Source organism: Brassica napus, chromosome C7, assembly GCF_020379485.1.
Source record: "Brassica napus cultivar Da-Ae chromosome C7, Da-Ae, whole genome shotgun sequence".
NCBI lineage: Eukaryota > Viridiplantae > Streptophyta > Magnoliopsida > Brassicales > Brassicaceae > Brassica > Brassica napus.
The window spans coordinates 19,134,656-19,154,480 of record NC_063450.1 but is presented as its reverse complement, the minus strand read 5'-3'; the positions used below and the strand labels follow the sequence as shown (position 1 = coordinate 19,154,480).

At 37.6% G+C, this 19,825-nt stretch overlaps 3 protein-coding genes and 1 long non-coding RNA gene across 5 annotated transcripts; 1 reads left to right on the top strand and 3 right to left on the bottom strand.

The window, feature by feature from the left end:
* Window positions 1-1,081: 1,081 nt before the first annotated feature.
* On the bottom strand, window positions 1,082-3,135 carry LOC106421395 (protein PSK SIMULATOR 3-like). Its single transcript, XM_013862244.3, has one exon. It carries the CDS (start codon window positions 2,710-2,712, stop codon window positions 1,222-1,224), a length of 1,491 nt encoding a protein of 496 aa, XP_013717698.1. The 5' UTR covers window positions 2,713-3,135; the 3' UTR covers window positions 1,082-1,221.
* Window positions 3,136-5,817: 2,682 nt separating this feature from the next.
* LOC125589800 lies at window positions 5,818-10,212 on the top strand. Of its 2 annotated transcripts, none has more exons than XR_007325951.1 (5): window positions 5,818-9,118; window positions 9,289-9,457; window positions 9,536-9,626; window positions 9,868-9,941; window positions 10,098-10,212. It is a non-coding gene; the product is annotated as an uncharacterized LOC125589800 (long non-coding RNA). The 2 variants fall into 2 exon arrangements; XR_007325950.1 differs by having other exon boundaries at window positions 5,823-9,118; window positions 9,536-9,616.
* Window positions 10,213-13,556: 3,344 nt separating this feature from the next.
* BNAC07G08430D (uncharacterized protein At4g14450, chloroplastic) lies at window positions 13,557-14,295 on the bottom strand. Its single transcript, XM_013862248.3, has one exon. It carries the CDS (start codon window positions 14,042-14,044, stop codon window positions 13,727-13,729), a length of 318 nt encoding a protein of 105 aa, XP_013717702.1. The 5' UTR covers window positions 14,045-14,295; the 3' UTR covers window positions 13,557-13,726.
* Window positions 14,296-16,038: 1,743 nt separating this feature from the next.
* LOC125589805 lies at window positions 16,039-17,017 on the bottom strand. The gene has a single exon (XM_048762269.1). The coding sequence runs from the start codon at window positions 16,792-16,794 to the stop codon at window positions 16,240-16,242; it is 555 nt and encodes a 184-aa protein (XP_048618226.1). The 5' UTR covers window positions 16,795-17,017; the 3' UTR covers window positions 16,039-16,239.
* Between the last annotated feature and the right edge of the window lie 2,808 nt (window positions 17,018-19,825).

Genomic DNA, 19,825 nt, shown 5'->3' with positions numbered 1-19,825 from the left:
CAATTCGGCAAGGTTTGATGCAAACCTAGTTAACTAAAAACCAAATTACGTCGCATGTGTAACAAAATCTTTAACATCATTTGTAATCGAGAAAATAAGTTTGGTACGTAGTTCGATATATGGCAATTCCTGTTGCGGATGAATCATACACCAAAATCTTCAATGAATCAATCAAAGTCTAATGACTCTCACGAGTTAACTCAGAAACGAATCTCACGATGTTACATATGTGAGTTCACGGAATGTGAAACTCTATGGAATCCTTGGCTTTATCCTCTTGAGCAATAATTCACCATGTCCGTTGTAGATTACAGTTACAACTTACAAGATCAATCTAACTCTCTCACATATCAAGAAACGAGCTTAGAAGATTCATGGACCGTACCTAACCAACTTGATAGATAACTTCAGTAACCGTAACTATATATATAGTGATCAAATTGTGTCAGTAATTGTGGTTGTAAGAGTCTTCTGGGATAATATAATTCATTTTAGGCATTTATGTTGACCAGTTTTAAACAAACATTTTTGAAATGGTTGTAAGAGCATTATTGTTGACCAGTCAGTCCAGGAGTACCTCAAAGAGTACTTGGAATTGCTTAAAGATGTATTTGAAAGCATTTTCTCTAAGTCCTACAAGGTATGTCATTGACATACCTGCTCAGATTTCACATCTTCACCTACACTCAAATGTGTGTTTGTTTCTCTCTTGAGAATCTGGTATGCATTAGCCAGCAGCATGGAAGTGCCCTTTTGTAGGAAATCAGAACACGAGTTCAGTTTGATGAGCTGACATATATGACTATAAAAGCGTTTACATTGTCAAACTCAACTGACAAGATAGGAAAGGAAACAAGAGGCTGTCGTTATAGCTTTTAAAACTGTGTGTAAGCTATCAATATTGGTTCAATAAGACATCATCAATGCACACTCTCTACCCACTCTCCCTCTGATTGAATGCCCTTCTTCACCAAACCTCTCTCTTGGTAGTTGGCTCTATTTCCCCATCTGCAAAGAATCTCACATCCATTTATCATCGCTTACCAATGAATGATTCTAACCATCTCAAACATTGGAGCAAAGTCACAACTGAAATCTCAATTCCACAATCTTTTTTTTTTTAAGTATGCAAACAACACTAGAGAGTTTAGATATTCACAATGTGTGTTGAATCATAAACAAATGTATCTATAAAACAACACTTGAAACAAAACCAAAATGTTAGTCCAAGTAAGCTGCTTGGCATTGACTCTGCCACTCAAAACAATCTTCATAATCAAAGCTACTGGCACAATCCAACAACGCATTCTGCTGCTGTTCGTAATGACAAATGTAGTTCAACCCGACAAGAAGCTTACAAATGGCAGCTTCCGTCTTCTCCCTATCAGCAAAGTACAAGGTCTGAAGCAAAAGCACATTAGTCTTCTTCACAATCTGGTTATGCTGCTCAAAGTTGCGCTCACTCTGCCATCTGATCATGTTGTGAGCCAACGGAGCAAGCCAGGAGAGTGTCCCATCTATAGCCTCTTTCCAATCGTGAGCTAGAGGAGCGTCGTAGATCGAAACGTTCTTCAAGTATGACCTGAGGTTAGCCTTCAACGATGTTTTCAAACTCGTCGGTAGCATTTGGTAAAGATCGTCTCTAGCTTCTTCTCCTATTAGATGAGGGTACTTGAGAAGCTTCTCCACAACTATAACCACATTCGCATAGTGTAATGATAACGCAGATCCTCCAATGGTTGAAGGTGAAGCGTGTTGCGTTAACCTGCTCTTGGAACCGAACTTACTACTCCTCATTGCTCTAGGAAACGTGATACTACGAGCCTCCTCGCTATCTTCTTCATCATCATGACTCCTCGAAACAGAGCTGTTCATAGGGAGACACTCCATGAACATCCTCCCAGGATTAGTCCCACAAGGGAAACTAAAATCCGCTTCACGCGTAAACCCTTCTGCTTCCCTCCTCTTGAAAGTCGAATTCTTTTTACCTCTCAGACCCAACCCACCAAACACAGTCTCAATCCTGCCATAGATCGTGCAAACAGTTCTAGCGAGCATCTCAACAACCTTATCATAAGTCTGGTTCCAGAGAGAAGCCTCTCTAAGACTCTTCACGTCCTGTCTCTGCCACATAAGCTTCTGCTCAAAGGCCTTAACGCTGCCTTGATGGTGTCCGCTTCTCTGAAGCTTCACCACCGCCTGCTCGAGCTCAGTCATCACTTCCATCTCGCAGTAAAGAGTACAAGTAGCGTTGACGAACCTCTCCATCTTCTTAACCATACTCTCCATATCTTTGACCAAGAACCCTAGCTTCCTAAAATCGATAACACCGTTCACTATGTCCTCGTAGACGTGTTCGAACCCTTGTAAAGCGGGCTCGTTGCACTTCTTGCCTAACCTGGAGACCACGCTGGCCACGCGGCTCAGGTCGTCGAGCTTCTCGGAGACGGCGAGGTCTAGGAGGTGGTTGGAGTCGGAAGAAACGAGCTTTGTGACTCCTTGGGAGAGGAAGACGTCGGATTTGAGCTTGGAGAGCTCTGAGTCGGAGAGGGAGCGGTGGAGGTGGACTGTTTTGGACATGATGTTGGCTACTTCGAAGGATAGGATCCCGATTGTTTGCTTGGGGAGAGGGGCTTTTTTGGAGGAGGGTTCGAGGAGGAGGGCGTGTTTGAGGTTTGTGCTCATCTTCACCAGCCAAGCTTCTGCGACCATGGCGAGAAGATCGAGACTTTGAAACAGAGATAATATAATAAAGTTTGTTTCTTTCTTCTCTCTCTCTCAGATTAAAAGGGGGTTTCAAGAAGAGGGAATGTTTGAGCTTTGGCGAGAAACGAGGTGGGGGGATTCGCGCATGAAAAGGGTATAATCATTGGGGATTATGGGCGGTGCTTAAAAGGAAGACACAACCATTTGTTGATGTGTTATGATTTGCTTTTTGCGCGTATTGGAGAGGCTAAAGTGATAAAAGCTGTGAAGCAGAGGAGGAGGAGGAGACTTGATTTGCTTTGGTCCCAGCTCGCAAGCTTCTTGTAGAGAGAGAAAGTTGAGAGATTTTGAATCTGGGAAAAAGTGGAGTGGAGTAGGAGAGAGAGAGAGTTGTTATTATTATTAATTAAAATTTTGAAATGGAGTGATGCAGGTCGTACTTGTTCCACTAAATGTTTTTCTTGTTTTGGCATTATATAATTACTGAAATTCCAACTTATTTCAACAACCTAATGGAGTTATCAATCTACGATTTTGTTTATAATCTCTTGCAATAGTTTCTAAATAGTACTCTGTTTTGACCATCAATCATTTTTTTCCTTAAAACGACCAATATACTTTCTATAGTCACTATTCAAAAACAAGAAGTCAACATACTTGATTAGCAAAACAAAAATGTTTAAGTACTGATTAGTGATTATTACGATAGGACCCAAAAAAGGATATCTTTTTCTAATGATATCGGTCATTCATTTGTTCTACATTACATATATGTATTAATACAAAATTAATTGTCTACTAAAATTGTTTTTTTTTTCTCAAGATTATATTTGTTTTTTCAGCGAACTAACATAAATTGAATTATGTCCTGTCTCATACGTCTTCTTTAAATATGAAATGGGCCTTTCTTTAGTGGTGGAATGACTGCATTGAACATTCTTCTTCTTCAATCAAAAATAAATGATGAAAATTAAAAACAAAAAGATAAATAATGGAATCTTGATAAAATAGTTTACTCCAACATCTTTTTTTTTTTTTCCAAATTGTTGATATAAATGGAGAAGGGGCCAGGCCCAATTACAAGACCGAAGTCCACATACACTACAAATCCGAAAAAGACAACAAACCCACAGGCCGTCCAAGAACAGTTAATGGGCCAACGACCCAACACCCAAACCACGAGACACCCGACGACTTCGGCTGGTCCACGCGTCGAGGAGACCGGATACGCGGAATGATCAGGACCGTCGGAGTGACACGCATCGCTTCCGTCTCCACTCAACCGTCACCGCTTGGAAACATCGTCGGAACTGCCTCGCCGCAAAACTCGTTCCGACGGAGCTCATAAGACCGAAGAGCCTCCGTCGAAACCACCACCTTTCTTCAACGCTAGATCTTCTTCCCGGAGAGATGCATCGAACCAATCGAGATCTCCTCCGCTTAAAGCAAGCCGACAACCACTTGAAACGCACAAAGCCACCAGAGAGCATCAATCGTCCTCCGACGAGAGCACCTCCATCAGATCAATCTCGACATCGCACAAACGAAAATGATACCCTAAAAAAACGCAACTAGGAAACAAACAAGAGCCGGCGACGCAAGGCAAAGAACACCTTCACCCCCCGGAGACTAGAACCGGCGAAAGCGGAACTGAGGAAGCCTCCACCTCCCGGAAACAAGGCCGGCGGCGATAGAGCTCTAGAAGCCTCTACCTCCCGGAAACGAAACCTACTCTAAAACAGTCAGCTTCACCACCCAATCCTCCACACGATTGCGTCGTTACTCCAGACGCCGCGCCCCCAAAGATGATGGTTCACTCCCGGAGGTGACGACGACGGAAAAGACTCGGACCAGAGCTTCGACAAGGCAAAAGGAAGAGGACGCGTAATATAAACCGGGGAACTTTCTCATCGGAAGAATGGAGGGTTCCGGCGACGGCACGCTCGCTCACGCGCCGGCCGTCCGCCGGACCCTCGATCAGATCTACTTTCTCTTTCTTTCTTTTTCAGTTTACTCCAACATCTATTCTTTTTGTTTTCTTTTCAATTGAATGAAAATTTTCGAATATTAGCATAGTTGCGGTGTGTGCGTGACATCATTACAGCTTGAGACCATAACATTGGAAACAAGAAAGCACTTCACTTGTAAAGTTAATTTACAAAAGAGCTATAATACGTTTGACCGATGTATGTTCTTGTTGTCTCCATTCTCTTTAGATTTTTCGGAGGCTAAAGAATACCTAATTTGACACCCACAAACTAAAGAAAATCGCAACTCTTTCTCTATCTTTTCATCACCATTTTATTAGTTGACCTAATTTGCGAAAGAAAATCTAATATCATATCAAAGTGAGACATTATTCAACACGGTGTTAGTTCTCTTGGACTCGGAAATTCTGTTCATCGTGTTTGAGATGTTTTCGATTAAATTAACTAGAAATAAAATAAACGTTTTTGTGCAGGATGATTGGTTGAGTGGAGGAGGAGTTGGTGACTTAAATTCTTCATTTTAAGATGAGACAAAGCACACAGAGACAAGAGAAAGAAAATTACAGATTGGTTTCCAGCTCAGTGGAATTTTATCAAATACTTCTCCATCAAATATATTTGACTGATCAATAATTTCGGGTGACATTTCGATCGCAACAATTTCGAAAGAGTTATTCTGGGTTTAGCTTCCCCGACCAATAAAATTTCTTTATTTCAAATTTGATATATTTTAAAAGAGAAAACAAAATATTGTCAAATTATATTATGTTATTAAAATAAAAAGATAAAAAAATAGTATTTACAAAAAAATATTTTTTACGTCGTGAGCAGAACAATCCTAATCCCTAAACCCTAAATCCTAAATCATAAATCCTAAATCTTTGGGTAAATCCCTGGATAAATCATAAACTCTAAATAAAAAATACTAAACATTAAAACTCTAAACCCTAAACTCTAAACCCTTGAGTGTTTTAGTGTTTAGTGTTTTTTATTTGATTTATCCTAAGGTTTAGGATTTACCAAGAGTTTAAGATTTATGATTTAGTGATTATGATTTAGGGTTTAGTGTTTTGCTGACGATGGTAAAACTTTTTTTTTTGTAATTACTACTATTTATTTATTTATTTTTAATTTTTAATTTTAAAAACATTATATAATTTGACAATATTTTGTTTCTTTTTTAAAAAAATATGGAATATGAAATAACACAATCCTATTCATTGGCAAACCTAGAAATTCACGCTAGGAGTGAACCCCGTCAATTTCGAATAATGTTTCTTAAAATTGGTATTCACCATCACCACAAATAATTACACACATACCTATTAATCATATAAGTTTCTCTTTTGATCATCTACTATTTTTTCCGTTCGTTTACATGAACTTTTCAAAAACTAGCCTTGAGCAAACCTTTTTGAACCTAGACTTCAACTTCGCGTTCCTCCCACGATACCCGACAACTCGCACCATTAGTAAGAAAATGACAGTCTCAACAAACATAGACCACAATCTGATAACTCCATGACATAGACCGACGATGTTTTTGACTATCAAATGTTTGTCTTTTATGTGTAATTTTCAGTGGCTAATAATGTCGAGTTCTAAAATAATACTAATTAAGAATCATTTCGAAGAAACTGATTTTTTATTTACCTAGTTACTAACCATGCCCCCATGCATTGATACGTCATATTTTGGTTTCGAATGACACGAAGCGCCACGCACCGCACCGCTGTGAATAGTAACAAAAACATCTACATATATCTATGCATCTATATATTTTTGTTACTATTACAACCGTACCGCAGTTGTCCTGCACGTCACCATTCGGTCCTTTGCTGTTGTTTGTTTTTAAGTTTCTCACTAATTTCTTACGAATTAATTGTTATTTTTAATCAAATTAATTTGTATATAAACTTCTGACAAAACTATGTGGTTCCATTGTACCTGACATGACCTAGTAAATTGAAATGAGGATGTTGAATAAAAATTCTACACAATATTTCACAAGCACATAGTATATAATTTATAGGATAATCTTAACATAACGTTTTCATTTCTTTGCGATGCTGCAGAATACAAATAGATAAGACTAATTGCAGGGCGTGGTGAGCCAACAACTTTCGCCCCACATCTCTTAACATAATTATAATAAGTCAATTTTTAGGTTTAGATTTTGGTGTTTTCCATTTGGACATTTGTCACATGCATCATGAGTGCCACTTTATCAAAACTAATATTCTTGTACTAACTAGTAATCCCCTAATTAAGAATCAATTCGACTTAATATTTGTGTGATTGTTTTTTATTTTAAAAATATGAATTCATATGGCGTCCCAAATGGAGATCACTAAACTACGAGGTCCAAGATTGCTTACTTATCGGTGTGAAAATATATAAGTAGGCATGCATTTTTTTCTGATCGATTTCTTTGCTGAAAATGAAAAAGAAGAAAAGTTTCGCTTGTTTGTGTTTTTAGCATCAACATTTCCTGCCCAGCCAAGACAATGAGATTATTACTCTACACCCAAAACTATTATTCAAATGCTTGCATCATGTTTAATCGTTTCGTGCTATGGCATCTTTTACTTGAATGATCTAGTTGAAGTCAAGTTTTACGGTGAGGAAGACATGGCAAATGAAGTCTCTTTGTTATCTTGCTTTGAAGCTTCTTTAGCAGAAAAGCCTCCCCGGTCATTTGATATGTAGTGGTGTCCTGGCTATAAAGAACACAAGCAAGGGAACAAGAAGCCAGAGTTATGAAAGTTGCAAGATATTATTGTTCTCCACTTGAAAAGGTTCACGGATATCAACAAGATTGATACTATTTTAAGCTTCATTGTCGTCTCATTTTTTTATTATTAAGTTAGAGTGGTATAAAGAGTATGCAAGGGTGAGCATTTGAGATCAAAACCGAACCACATAGTGTAGAAATTTTGTTGTAACTGAATTGATCTTTATTTAATCGATTTTACTGAATTTTTATTCAACTATAACTTTTGATTCTTAATGTGAGCCATAGAGTGAGAAATGGATAGAAACAGAAACAAAGAAAAAAACAAGCAAAATGAATAACTTGCGAAGGATGAGTCTCCAAAAGAGCTTTCCATGAGAGTTTGTTTTTGGTGAAGGACTTCAGAGAATGATTTAGAAGATTGAAGCAATTTCTTTTTGGTCTTGGGTTTTGACTTATTACAACTGAGTGGTTTGGGCTTTGACCTTATTTCATTGTTTTGGGCTAGTATATTGATTGTGTATTTGCTTTTTCTTCTTCGTTTTTCTTCATTGTGCTCACATTCCAATTGGATTTGGGTGATAAGTTTTCCCCTAAAGAACTATTTTTTGACAACAAAAAAACATTAATTGATCTAATTCTAACACTGAAGTTTTTATTCTACTGGCAAAAAACTTCCATGAATGAAGTTTTTAGAAAGTAGGCCCAGCCCACCATGCACGCTCGTGTTAGTGAGATTTTCAAAACAGTAGACCATCGTTAACCAGGGAGCTCAGGGGGAGAGTGCTTAAAAAAAATATTAAACAAATGAGTGGATCCCAGGAAAAATCTAAGCAGCAGCGTTTCTGATGCTTGTTTAAGCGTCACTATTCGTTTTGACTGCGGGTTCCACCGATACGTGGCGGTCCGCATTTGATTTTTTTTTAATAAAAAAAAAATTAAAAAAAATAATTAAGCACCCCTAATGGATTGCTAGGGTTAATGATGGTCTTACACACACAAGTCAATAAATCGATCAAATCTTTTATTTTACCAAACCGTTAGCCAATCAAATACAAATACTCAAATAGTAACCTAAATCATTGTGTCCACATTAGTTGTATTCGCACATTTCAACGACGTAGTATTCTTATACGCATAGACAGACATCAAAACTATACTAAAAGCAACTAATGAAGACCTCTTACTGTATCCACCTCAGACAGGAAATTCGACCAATAGAGATGAAGCATTCTTCCACGTCATTTAGTAATGGCTTTGGGTTGGGCTTTTGTTCAGACAAACTTGCTTTCGGTTGGGCTTAGTTTGTTTAGAAGCCATCATCATCTTCGCTACCACTTCGTCTTCTTCCCTCTGATCCCGTAGAAACCGATCCCCCTCTACACAATCAATCCCATCCTTGACTTTGATCAATCAATTTCGTCTTGATGATTTCGTTTCAGCTCCCTCTGTTCCTCCTTCTTTATATACTGATCCTCTTTTCTTTGTACAAACCCAAACCCTGTTTATATGATCATTTTTCACTGATTTAAATCTCAGCTTTCTGTCGGCAAATGTCCCGTCGCCTTCCATTTCAACGACGTCTCACCAGGACCTGCCGAGTCAGAGCTTCGATTTTGGCTAATCCAGTTGTGGGATGGATCCTTAGAACCAGGGGAGGGGGGTCTAGGTTCCTGCTTTGAAAGAATCGGTATCTCTTTTGATATATTTTTTGTTTTTTCATTTACGATTCTTAGGGCTTCGGTGATGGCCAGCGATGGAAAAACAGAGAAATATGTTTCTGTAAAACGTTTTAATGTAAAATATTATATTATTAATTTTAAATTACACTTCCGTTCTCAGTGAAGAGGTTTATTTCAGGTTTCACGTATTCTAGATTGTTAAGAGTTCTGGCGTTTTCTTCAAGTATGCTGCATCCGGTTAAGCTCATGATCTGAATGATACCTAGTTTACTAAACTGGATGAGCTCTTCACTCAGACCCAACTCTACTCTGAATTTCTTCTTGAGAAAATGGAGGATATCACAAAAGTAATCTCTTTTTTGCCATTTATATTTGGTTGGTTAAAGAACGTGAATTTTCTTAATGGAGTTAGTGTGCTTTGATAGAATGGGACAGAAGGTGAGACCCAAAAAGCTGAGCCCGAGAAGAAAGGAGGTCGTGGACGCAAAAGAAATGCTGCTACTCAGGTAAGCCAGTGTAAGTTCAATATATAAACTTCATCTACTCATGGTTGATATATTTTGTTGTTCAACTTGCTTGGATGTTGGATGCTTTATTCTTCATTCAGATGAAGGCTAAGAAAGTTGTTGCTGCTATGCTTTATAGCATCGACTGTAGAATGAAGATCTAGATAGTAGATACCTAGATGAAATGATTTAACAGAGAACAATTTTTTTGAATCTTTTACTCTTAGATTTAAGCTTGCTTTGGCTGCCAGATGCTGTGGAGATGAGATGGGTTGATACATATTTTCCATTTACTGAGCTTTCGAGCTTGAGATATATTTTTAAGGTAGTCTTTCCCCATCTTGCATATTTCGCAAAGTATACTTGCTCTGCGTTATCAAGAATTACTTTTGTTTTTGTGTAGTCTCATACATATACTGGAGTTGTGTGTTTGACTACCAATCTTAGCAAGCTAACAAGCTTTATCTGGTTACTGATTCAGGAAGACTGGTGAGAAGTTTCGGGCTGTGGGGTGACAGAACAAAGAATTTTGAAGCATAGTGGATTAGAAAATAATGCTGCTTGGGACTTTGGACTTGGACTTAATAGAAAGACTCGAAAAAGAACTGCAATTACATACCTTTGAACCCTCGCCGTTGCTACAAGTATACTAAGGTAAATTCAATGAAGAAAATGTAATTTTAGTTTCTCTCAGTGTTTGGTTGTGTGTTTTGTCTGATTGATAGATAAGAATTTGTATTTTTTTCAGAATTAGAGAGATCTTACACGACATACATTCCTCCTTGAAGTTTCTTTTTTTTTTTGTTTCTAATATTTTACACTTTTGATTAGTGTAGAATTTGTAACTGAATGATTTTGTAAATTAATTCACTTCCAGAGGAGGCGTTGCAGGGCTTGAATTTGACAACCAGGCTACCTCTCATTTTCTCAATCAAATACTTTTCGTTTTGTGTCAAGTCCTTGCATTCTTTGTTACATCATTGATTTTCTTTGTTACCATTTTTATGGTAAATGTATTTGTTTCCAGGGAGTATTCGTAGTCTGTCACATGATCAGGATGCTTGACCGTTCATGACTTTGACACTCAATATTACCGCAGTAAGCTTGCAGAAATACCTTGAAGCACTTTGTGTTTCTATTTGTCACTTGAGTCCATAATAAATTCATTTTTGCTTTTGTTTTTCATAGGAAGATAATGCCAAGGCAGTTGGAATACCTGTTAAGGAGTTGAAAGTGTTCTCCAAGATCTTTTAAAGGAGATCACCATGCTTTTAACCTGCATGGTGAAAAAGAAGATTTCAATGAAAATCTGTTTCCTGCTATCTTATTGTTGAGTTGATAATTGGCTTCATTGACCTGGCTTGTTTATAATTCGTTTGCTTTGTAACTTTTCAAGTGAAAATGAGCAGCTTTACAAGTGTGGGGATACAAAGTCTGCAAGAGGTATTATGCCCTGCGAGAACTTAAGAAACTGATTGAGGTGGCAGAGGAGCTCCGTGAGAAGAGGTGGCCTTGAAAATTCGGTTTAGATTGAATTAGATTTTTTTTAAAAATTTGGTTTAGTGTAAACAGATTATTTTGGTTTAGTTTGATGTTTGTAAACTGATTTTTATTAATAAAATTTTTTATTAATATTTGTATTTTGTAGTTTTTTTATTTATAGATTTTTTTTATAATCCCATATAGCTAAATAACACTATTATAATATTTACTCTATAATAACATATTATACAGTTTAGCACAATTCTTCCGGTGACATCTCCGTCCCCGTTGAAACTCCTTAGCCTTAGTTGATCCATCGGCGGCTTCTCCGCCGTTGGTTTGCTTAGGCGGAAGCCGCATCTGATGTTTCCCGGTGAAAAGGACGATTTCAATCTCTTTAGTTATGCTTGAAGACAGTGTGAACAAACTCAAAAGCCTCGACACTTGGTAGACGCATAAATAAAGCTAAGGCCCAGATGATATTGGCGTTTGATTCTCCATCCGATTGGGTATTCAAATCTTACGGCTATATTTTATATCGGGGTCTCGCGCATAATCGCAGGAGAGAAGCACAAGTCTGAGTGAGTTCTTCGTTGCTAACACTTTCTCTTTGTTGTTGGGTGTAGGTGTACCTTTTGTTGATTGTAATTTGTTTCACTGTCATATTTCAGAGGATGAACAAGCATTAGACTATTTCTCACCTCAGATTGATTAACCAAAGGCTAAGGGCGAGTCTGTATGTGGTGGAGGTTCTTTAAATTTCTATGGCGAGTGTGATTACACATGAGATGGAGACGGTGTTACAATATCTTGGTTTGTACAGTGCATCAATCCGCTTAACGTTACAAAAAAAACCGATATGCATTTTGGAAAGAAAAAACGTCAGTTTTAGTGTTTATATATATGCTGTGTTACCAAAAATCGAAAATCAATGAATCTAATCATTATGTTAATTGCTTTGCCATGCTGTTAAAGCTTCAGAAAGTGAGGGATGCGAAAAAGAATAGTCTAGTATGGCAGTACCACCCCAATGTGGAATAAAGGTTTCAGAGACATAGGCTAAACATTTCTATAATATCTATAATAATTATGAGCTTCCTTGCTATTTTAATTTGCCAACGTATTTGGGTTTTCTCAATATTTAATTTAACAAATCTTTATAAACATGAAGAAACCTTAAAAGGGTCTAGACAAAGGTTTCATGCATGTTGTTTAGCAGATAGTGGCAAGAAGCCAAGAACAACAACATTATGTAATTTCTTACCATCTTATGTATCAATTCTCTTGACAATTTGTAATTATTTTCTATTTATCAACTGTATATCTGAATTTATTTTCTGAAGATTGATTTTACAATATTGAAAAGTTACTGGTGCTTACCTTTCAAACAAAACTGATAAAACCCACCTCGGGGAACTTTCTTCATGGCTATAATAATTAATATATATTTTGGCAACATAATTAATTTTACCTATCAAGCAGATTATCTACTTAACACATGTTGCAATATATTTTTTATGCATTTCAATTGTCTATTTCATATTTTTTATATTTCTTAACATTTAAACTATTCAATTTAGAATTAACAAATGTACAGTTATACTGAATATACAAATTTCATCTATAATTTATTTTAAATTCTAATTTTGCATAAATAATCGGTTATTGTTCTACTACAAGTTTCACAATTTTGAACTTAGCCGATTGTTTATTTAAATTTTGAAAACTCAAAATATTTTTTAAAAGATATTGTTTGTTATATTATAATAATAAGTAAGCAACTCTTTTAAAAGTTTTCAATACCCAATCCATAATATTACGTTTCAATACCCAACAAACTTTTACTTTTAGTTTATTTATATTCAAATATATTCTTATTCTTATTACAAATTCATATATTATACAATCCTATATATTGAAAAATTATTTACTGTTAAATTATCTAATTCGTGATTGTAGTTAATCCAAAATATACTTATATTTGAAAAATATAAATTGAAAAAATATGTTAAGAAACAATAACTCTAGAGAGGAAAAGAAAAACTTCAACTCTTCCTATTCTTTTTATTCATGTCCCACCGAATAATGTATTACGCTTTCTGCTAAACTAAAGGCACTCAACTCTATTCTCATCTATTATTTTTTTTTAAACTAATATATTCTCATCTATTTTTCACAAATTTATTCTTTCCCACTATGAAAAACTTTCACATTGCACAATATCAACATCAAAACAAAAATTAATTAAACGTATCAAATAAATTCTTAATATTATTTAAAATTTTCAATCCTAAACATAATATATTTAAACCCATGACAAAGACTCTAGTACACAATAATTAGATTAAACAGTCTATTGTGGAAGAAGGAAACAAACGGATTAGACTTTTCTATGCGTTTGACGACCGACCAACTTACCTATGCGTTTTGCAGTTGCACCATGCCGATAAACAGACGATTGTTATTTAATATTTCTTTTAATTTATTTATCTATTACTAAAATAGCGTTGTTCCAACCACAAAATAGTAAAACGCGCGTTTGTTTAAAAACAAATCGCGTAAATGTGGGCCATTAGATCTACACAAGACCAAAAGAAACTGTACTTTTTTGAACCTTTAGATCTAAAACTAAACAGGTACAAACGGTGGAACAAAAGTCGATGATAAATCGTAACAAAACGGCGCCGCAGGATGCTGCCACGTCTTGAACACCGGCGTTTTCTCAACCGCAACCGCAGCAGCTTTCGTCTGATTCTCAACCGGCGGTTGGTAGACTGGAGAGTCTGGGGAAAGAGCTAGCGGCGAGAGGAGAGGAATAGCCGTTTTCCAGTTATTCGCCGGAGCAGGAACTATCTTTAACGCCGGAGGTCGCTTTTGTAAACGACTGGGCTGCCGCTGATTACCGGAACCAGAGCTGCAGCCCGGCGTCTTCATCGTCGTAGACATAAAGAGCGAACTAAGGAGTGTTGAAGAAAAGGACTAAATAAGCGACTTGGAAGCTAAAATGAGATTTGTGGTTTGTCCGTAAAGATCTGAGGGAGAAGATGGAGTTTTGATATGTGAGCCTTAAAGATTCGTGTGCGTGTGTTATATATATAAAGGCGTGTGCGTGTATTATGCGTAGAAAGATGGTATGTTTATTTTACCAAAAAAAAAAAAGATGGTACGTTTATGGGTAGGGCTAGGCACGGATCGGATATCCGGGGTTTTGAAGGTATTTATGATTTGATTCGTATGTCATATATATCTAATTTTTTGATTTGCTTTGCTTCGGAAAAATACGGATATTCGGAAAAACAGATATTCTGTAAATAAATAGATATTTACGGATATTTACGAATATTTACGGATATCTTATATGTTTTGATTAATACAAATAATCTTAAAATTTTGATAAAAATTTGTTTTGTAAAATATTTTTTTGCATGATATATATGATAAAAATTAAAAGAAGTAGTGAATCTACATATTTTGTAAATTTTTTGAACTTAGTTAACAATTATAATAACACAAAACTTAAGAAAAAGATTATAATTGTCATAAATGTGTTCTCTTCCTTTTATGTAATATTTTTATATAAGTAATAATGTGAATAGAATTTATCAAATCTTATGTTAGAATAATAATTATATAATTTTATACATTAAAAACTTTAAATATAGTCAAGATCATGTATTTATATATTGCCGGATCGGATCGGATATTCGCTTTCCAAAATTTTAATATTTGTAATTTTGTTTCGATTTTAACAGATATTGATTTTTAGTATTTGTTTTGCTTCGAAAATTTACAGATATCTAAAATTTTTGGATCGAATCGAAACGAATAATAAATTAAATCAAATTTAATAGATAAAATGACCATCCTGTATTTACGTGGACTGTACACACAGTTTGGGTATGGTCAAAGATAATGAAAGGAAGGACTTAGCTGTTTTTGTTTAACTTTTCTACTTTATTTTCTGTGGCTTTGCTGGATTTCTCAGTCCTACGTTTCTTTTCTTTCTTCTAAATTCTAAATTTTCCAACCTAATTTACTAATATGATAATGTTATTTTATAGTCCATTTCAAAATTCTATGTTTCTTACTTTCTTCCCCTAATTTACTAATATGATAATGTTATTTTATAGTAACATTTTTCGATGATTCATACGATTTGGCGTTTGACGGGTTATATCACTAATAGCGTTAATATATCAGCGAGAAACATTTTACTCTGACTTCAGCCACTGTATAAAATATAAACTAATCAGGTGAAAAAGTTTTTTATTGATTTTATATGTTTTACTCCAGCTACTGTTAAATCAAAGGTAAAATGACTAACTTTTTCCCTCGTAGTTATGCGAGAGAAAATCAATTAACGCTATGTGTAACTTTTATTTTTATTGTATTTTATTAGTTTACTCTGAAACTTTTTCACCTTTTTACTCTACTTTATTTACTCCTATTTACTCTAGTATTTACCAATCGCAACCTTGATAAAACGCAATAAGGTTTGTTTTTGTCAATTTGATTTGTTACTCAGAGTCTAACCTTTCTGAGGGTTTTTTTCATATTCACATGAGAAAAAAAGAAAAAGGATGATTACGATGAAACATGAGAAAGCAACGAAAGAACCGACGTTGCCAGGTGGGACCATTGTAACTACGATCCAATGGACTTGGTTTAACTGATACTTCATGCCACCGCCAGATTTTGACAGTTTCTCATTACTATTAATTTATTTTATTTTATAGGTCAAGTTGGTGTTAAATAAAATATTCTATTCATATATACTCCCATTTAGCCAAGATATTGCACCAGTGGCCCATTTTCGATCCATACAATTGTGGACACACATGAGAAGTACAGTGTTTTTTTTTTTTTGAACAACGAGAAGTACAGTGTTATTAAGCGATTTTTTCGCGAAATTTTCCGCATCACTTTATGCACTGCACTATCGACTATATTATTTAATGTTTTTTTTTTTTTTCTAAATTGTAAATATCATATAAATAAATAAAAGATTCTACAAGAGATGATCTTAGTTTTTAAACCATCTTGGCAAAAAATAACAAAAAACAAGATGGAGCACTGAATTTATAACCTATGAGAACCTATCTCAACCACATCACCATAAGGTCACTGAATCTCTTTCTAACTCACCTCGCTGAAATGATGTTTCGAAGCTCTTTGTCAATACCGTAGAACACTGTAGAAGCCGGTATAGTTGACTGATTATGCACCAAATTGTTCCTTTGCTTCCACAAATGAAAGATGACTGTTTGCACCGCCAACTTTCTCAATAGTGTAAGCCTTTTTGATTGTGAAGATCGTATCCAAGACAGAAGCTCAGCCCAGGTTGTAAACATTGTTGACGGAGGTTGACATCTGTGGAGGACCTCGCGCCAGACTTCCCTGCTGTAGTTGCAGGATATCATCAGGTGGTCTCTTGTTTCATCATAGGTAGAGCACAATGGACACAAAGGCGAGATAGGGACTCCCCAAGCAACCAGTCTTGACCTCGTCGGCAGTCTATCATAATTAGCAACCCACATAGTGAACGCGTGCTTCGGAATGCATCCTTTGAACCAGACATCGTCCACCCAGTCTTTAACATCCTCTCGCGGTCTCAGCACCTCCCAAGTGGTGGCAGACCTGAAAATACGCAACTGAGAATCACCAGCAATCCATTCATACTCATCATTCACATTCATAGGTAAAGGCAAAATAATAGTAGTGAGGTAAGTATGAAGTTCAACTTTCTTTTGAGATCTTGGGTGAGAGAGAGTCTCCAAGTGGATCCATTGATTGCGTCCGCCACCACGGAATTCTTTCTTATTCTCAGCGATCTTGGACCAGACTGGCCTATGTGCTCGATCAGCTGGCCCATGGGAGACCAAGCGTCAAACCAGAAGCTTGAGGACCTTCCATTGCCGAGCCTGGTTTTACAGAATTGAAGCGCCAACGGTCTGAGGTCCAAAAGCTTCTTCCAGGCCCAGGAGTCAGTTGCAGAAGCTTCTACGGTCCAAAAAGATTTATCATTCAAATGAATACTCCAATGCCAATCTGCCCATAGCGATGAAGTTTTCGATAGTAATAACCAGATAAACTTGAGACACAGGACCTGGTTCCAGACTAAGAGACTCCTAAGACCAAGACCTCCTTCCTCTGTCGGCAGACAAACTGTTCGCCAGGCAATTTTTGCCAGACCTCTCTTGTCGATATTTCCAGACCAAAGGAATCTGGAACAAAGGGCTTCGATACTCTTTATGCATCCTTTAGGGAGAATAAAAGCTGAGATCCAGAAGGTGACTATGCCGAAGATGACGGTCCTGAGAAGCTGCAACCGCCCAGCGAATGATAAGAGTTTTGCCGACAATGACTGTAACCTGTTGGAGATCTTGATCATCAAAGGAGAGTACTCAGAGATTTTTAGCTTTTTGCTCATGAGTGGGAGCCCGAGGTATCTGATAGGGAATTGACCATAAGGGAATCCGTAGCTGGCTATAGCCGCGGATTCCGATTGGTCCAGCCCTGCAGTGAAGAGCTCTGTTTTGGTATTGTTCATGTGTAGCCCAGACCAAGAAGCAAAATCATCGAGGCATTCCGTGATTCCATGTAAGCTGTTACTCGTTCCGTCAAAAAAGACCATCACATCATCAGCGAACATTAGGTGTGAGATCTTGAGTTGCTCTGTTCTCGGATGAAAACCAATAATGCCTGCTTCATATCGCGACAAAAGAAGCCGAGACAGACCCTCCATGGCCAGCACAAATAGATACGGAGAGAGCGGATCACCCTGTCTGATTCCTTTAGTGCTTTGAAAGAACCCACCCGTTACTCCATTTACCGAAACCGAGAAGGACGACGTTGATAAGCACTCAGATATGAGGCGTATATAACTCGCCGGTATGTCAATAGCCAGGAGAGTAGCAATGATGAAGTCCCAGCGAACACAGTCGAATGCTTTCCTTAAGTCCACCTTGAGCATGCCTCTAGGAGAGACAGCTTGGGTGTTGTGGCCATTAACCAGGTCCGTGGCGAGCAGCACATTCTCCGGGAAGGAAAGCTGATTGTGCTTTAGAAACCAGCAGCGGGAGAATCTCTTTGAGTCTAGATGCCAGGAGCTTGGAAATGACTTTATATACCGTGTTAAGGCAAGAAATAGGTCGAAAGTCCGTTGTTAGGGAGGCGTTGAGCTTCTTAGGTATCAGTACCAGGTTTGCTGAGTTCCATTGCTTTAAGAGACGACCAGAACAGAAGAATTTCAGTACAGCTTCCGTGACTTCAGCCCCAACGATCGACCAAGATGCAATAAAGAATTCTGCCGAGTAACCATCAGGGCCACCAGATTTATTCTTAGGCAAAGAGAAGAACGCATTCCTTATATCCTCCACTGAGAATGGTTTTCCAAAGCTTGATATCTGCTCAGCTGAGCATTTGAAATCAAATAGGAGGTCCAAGTCGCTTTGAACAAATAACGGCTGTGAGACTGGGCTGCCAAGAAGATCCGAAAAGTAATTTACACACAACTCCTGAATACCAGCTTGAGATTCAATGCGCTCCCTAGAGTCGGCGATAAGGAAATGAATGTGATTAACGGCCTGACGGGATTCTGCATATCGATGAAGCAGTCTAGAGTTTCCATCCCCACAAGAGAGCCAACTGATGCTCGATCTCTGAAAGAAAAAGGCTGTCTCAGCCGCAGACAACTCTTCCCATTCATGTAAGGCCTGAAGCTCAAAGGAAGCATTAGTTGGTGACGGGATGGAGAGCATAGCAGATTGCGCTTGGATAAGTTTCTCGTGAGCCAGAGCCATCTTTTTTTCTATTCCCGAGTAGTTCTGATTACTGAACTCCCTGATCACATTTTTCAAGAGCTTCAGTTTCCTTGTGACTCTGTACATTGCTGATCCAGTAACGTTGAAAGAGAACCACGCTTTCCTCCGAAAAGAACTCTGCTTCAGAGCCTAACCCCAACCAAGGTCATCAACAGGCTAGCCTTGGAAAGGCTCCAGAAGATACTTGGTGCGCTCACGCAAAAGGAAAGCGTCTGTTAAAGAAGGGTGAAGCTTTCACGCTCCCTTCGGGTGAGGCTTGTATAAAAATCCCCAACTCTGTGATCGAAAAGAACAGAAAATCTTGGGAGCCTTTTGTTTTGGGCCAGTTCTACTCGGATCCCCCCTCTCAAGGTACAATCCATAACATCGTCAACGAAAAATGGAGCAAATAGTACAGAGATATTGCGGTATCGAAAATGGAAGGGTTCGCGTTCCTGTTCTGGATTCCTAACGCTGCAACAAGACACAGAGTTATTACTCAGCGTCTCTGACAAATTGAAGGTCAGACCATGTTTGTTGATAAGTGGGAACCATGCATTGTGCCATCAAAACCGGAGCTCACCTCAGCGCCGATCTGGTTGGAGCTTAGGAAGGTGCCTTTCCAATTCTTTAACGAGGATGGATTAGAACGTATCGCAGGACTGGTGGTTCATCCTAAGTTCTTACACCCTACCTCTACGAATAAGACTAACCTAGAGGTGGCAAAGGTGTTCACCATCATCGATCCTAGGAAGCCTCTCCCTGAAGCTGTGAATGTCCAATTTGAGTCTGGAGAAATCAGTAGAGTTTTGGTTTCAAGCCCATGGATGCCACTGGTTTGTGAATTGTGCAGGGAGGTTGGTCATATTGCGAAACGATGCCCTTCTGCAGTTAAACTATGTTCTTTTTGTAACTCAGAGGGTCA

What these genes read in the sequence shown, in the direction of transcription:
- LOC106421395 (XM_013862244.3), bottom strand. Translation starts at nt 2,712, where the DNA reads ATGGTCGCAGAAGCTTGGCTGGTGAAGATGAGCACAAACCTCAAACAC.
- BNAC07G08430D (XM_013862248.3), bottom strand. Translation starts at nt 14,044, where the DNA reads ATGTCTACGACGATGAAGACGCCGGGCTGCAGCTCTGGTTCCGGTAAT.
- LOC125589805 (XM_048762269.1), bottom strand. Translation starts at nt 16,794, where the DNA reads ATGAATGTGAATGATGAGTATGAATGGATTGCTGGTGATTCTCAGTTG.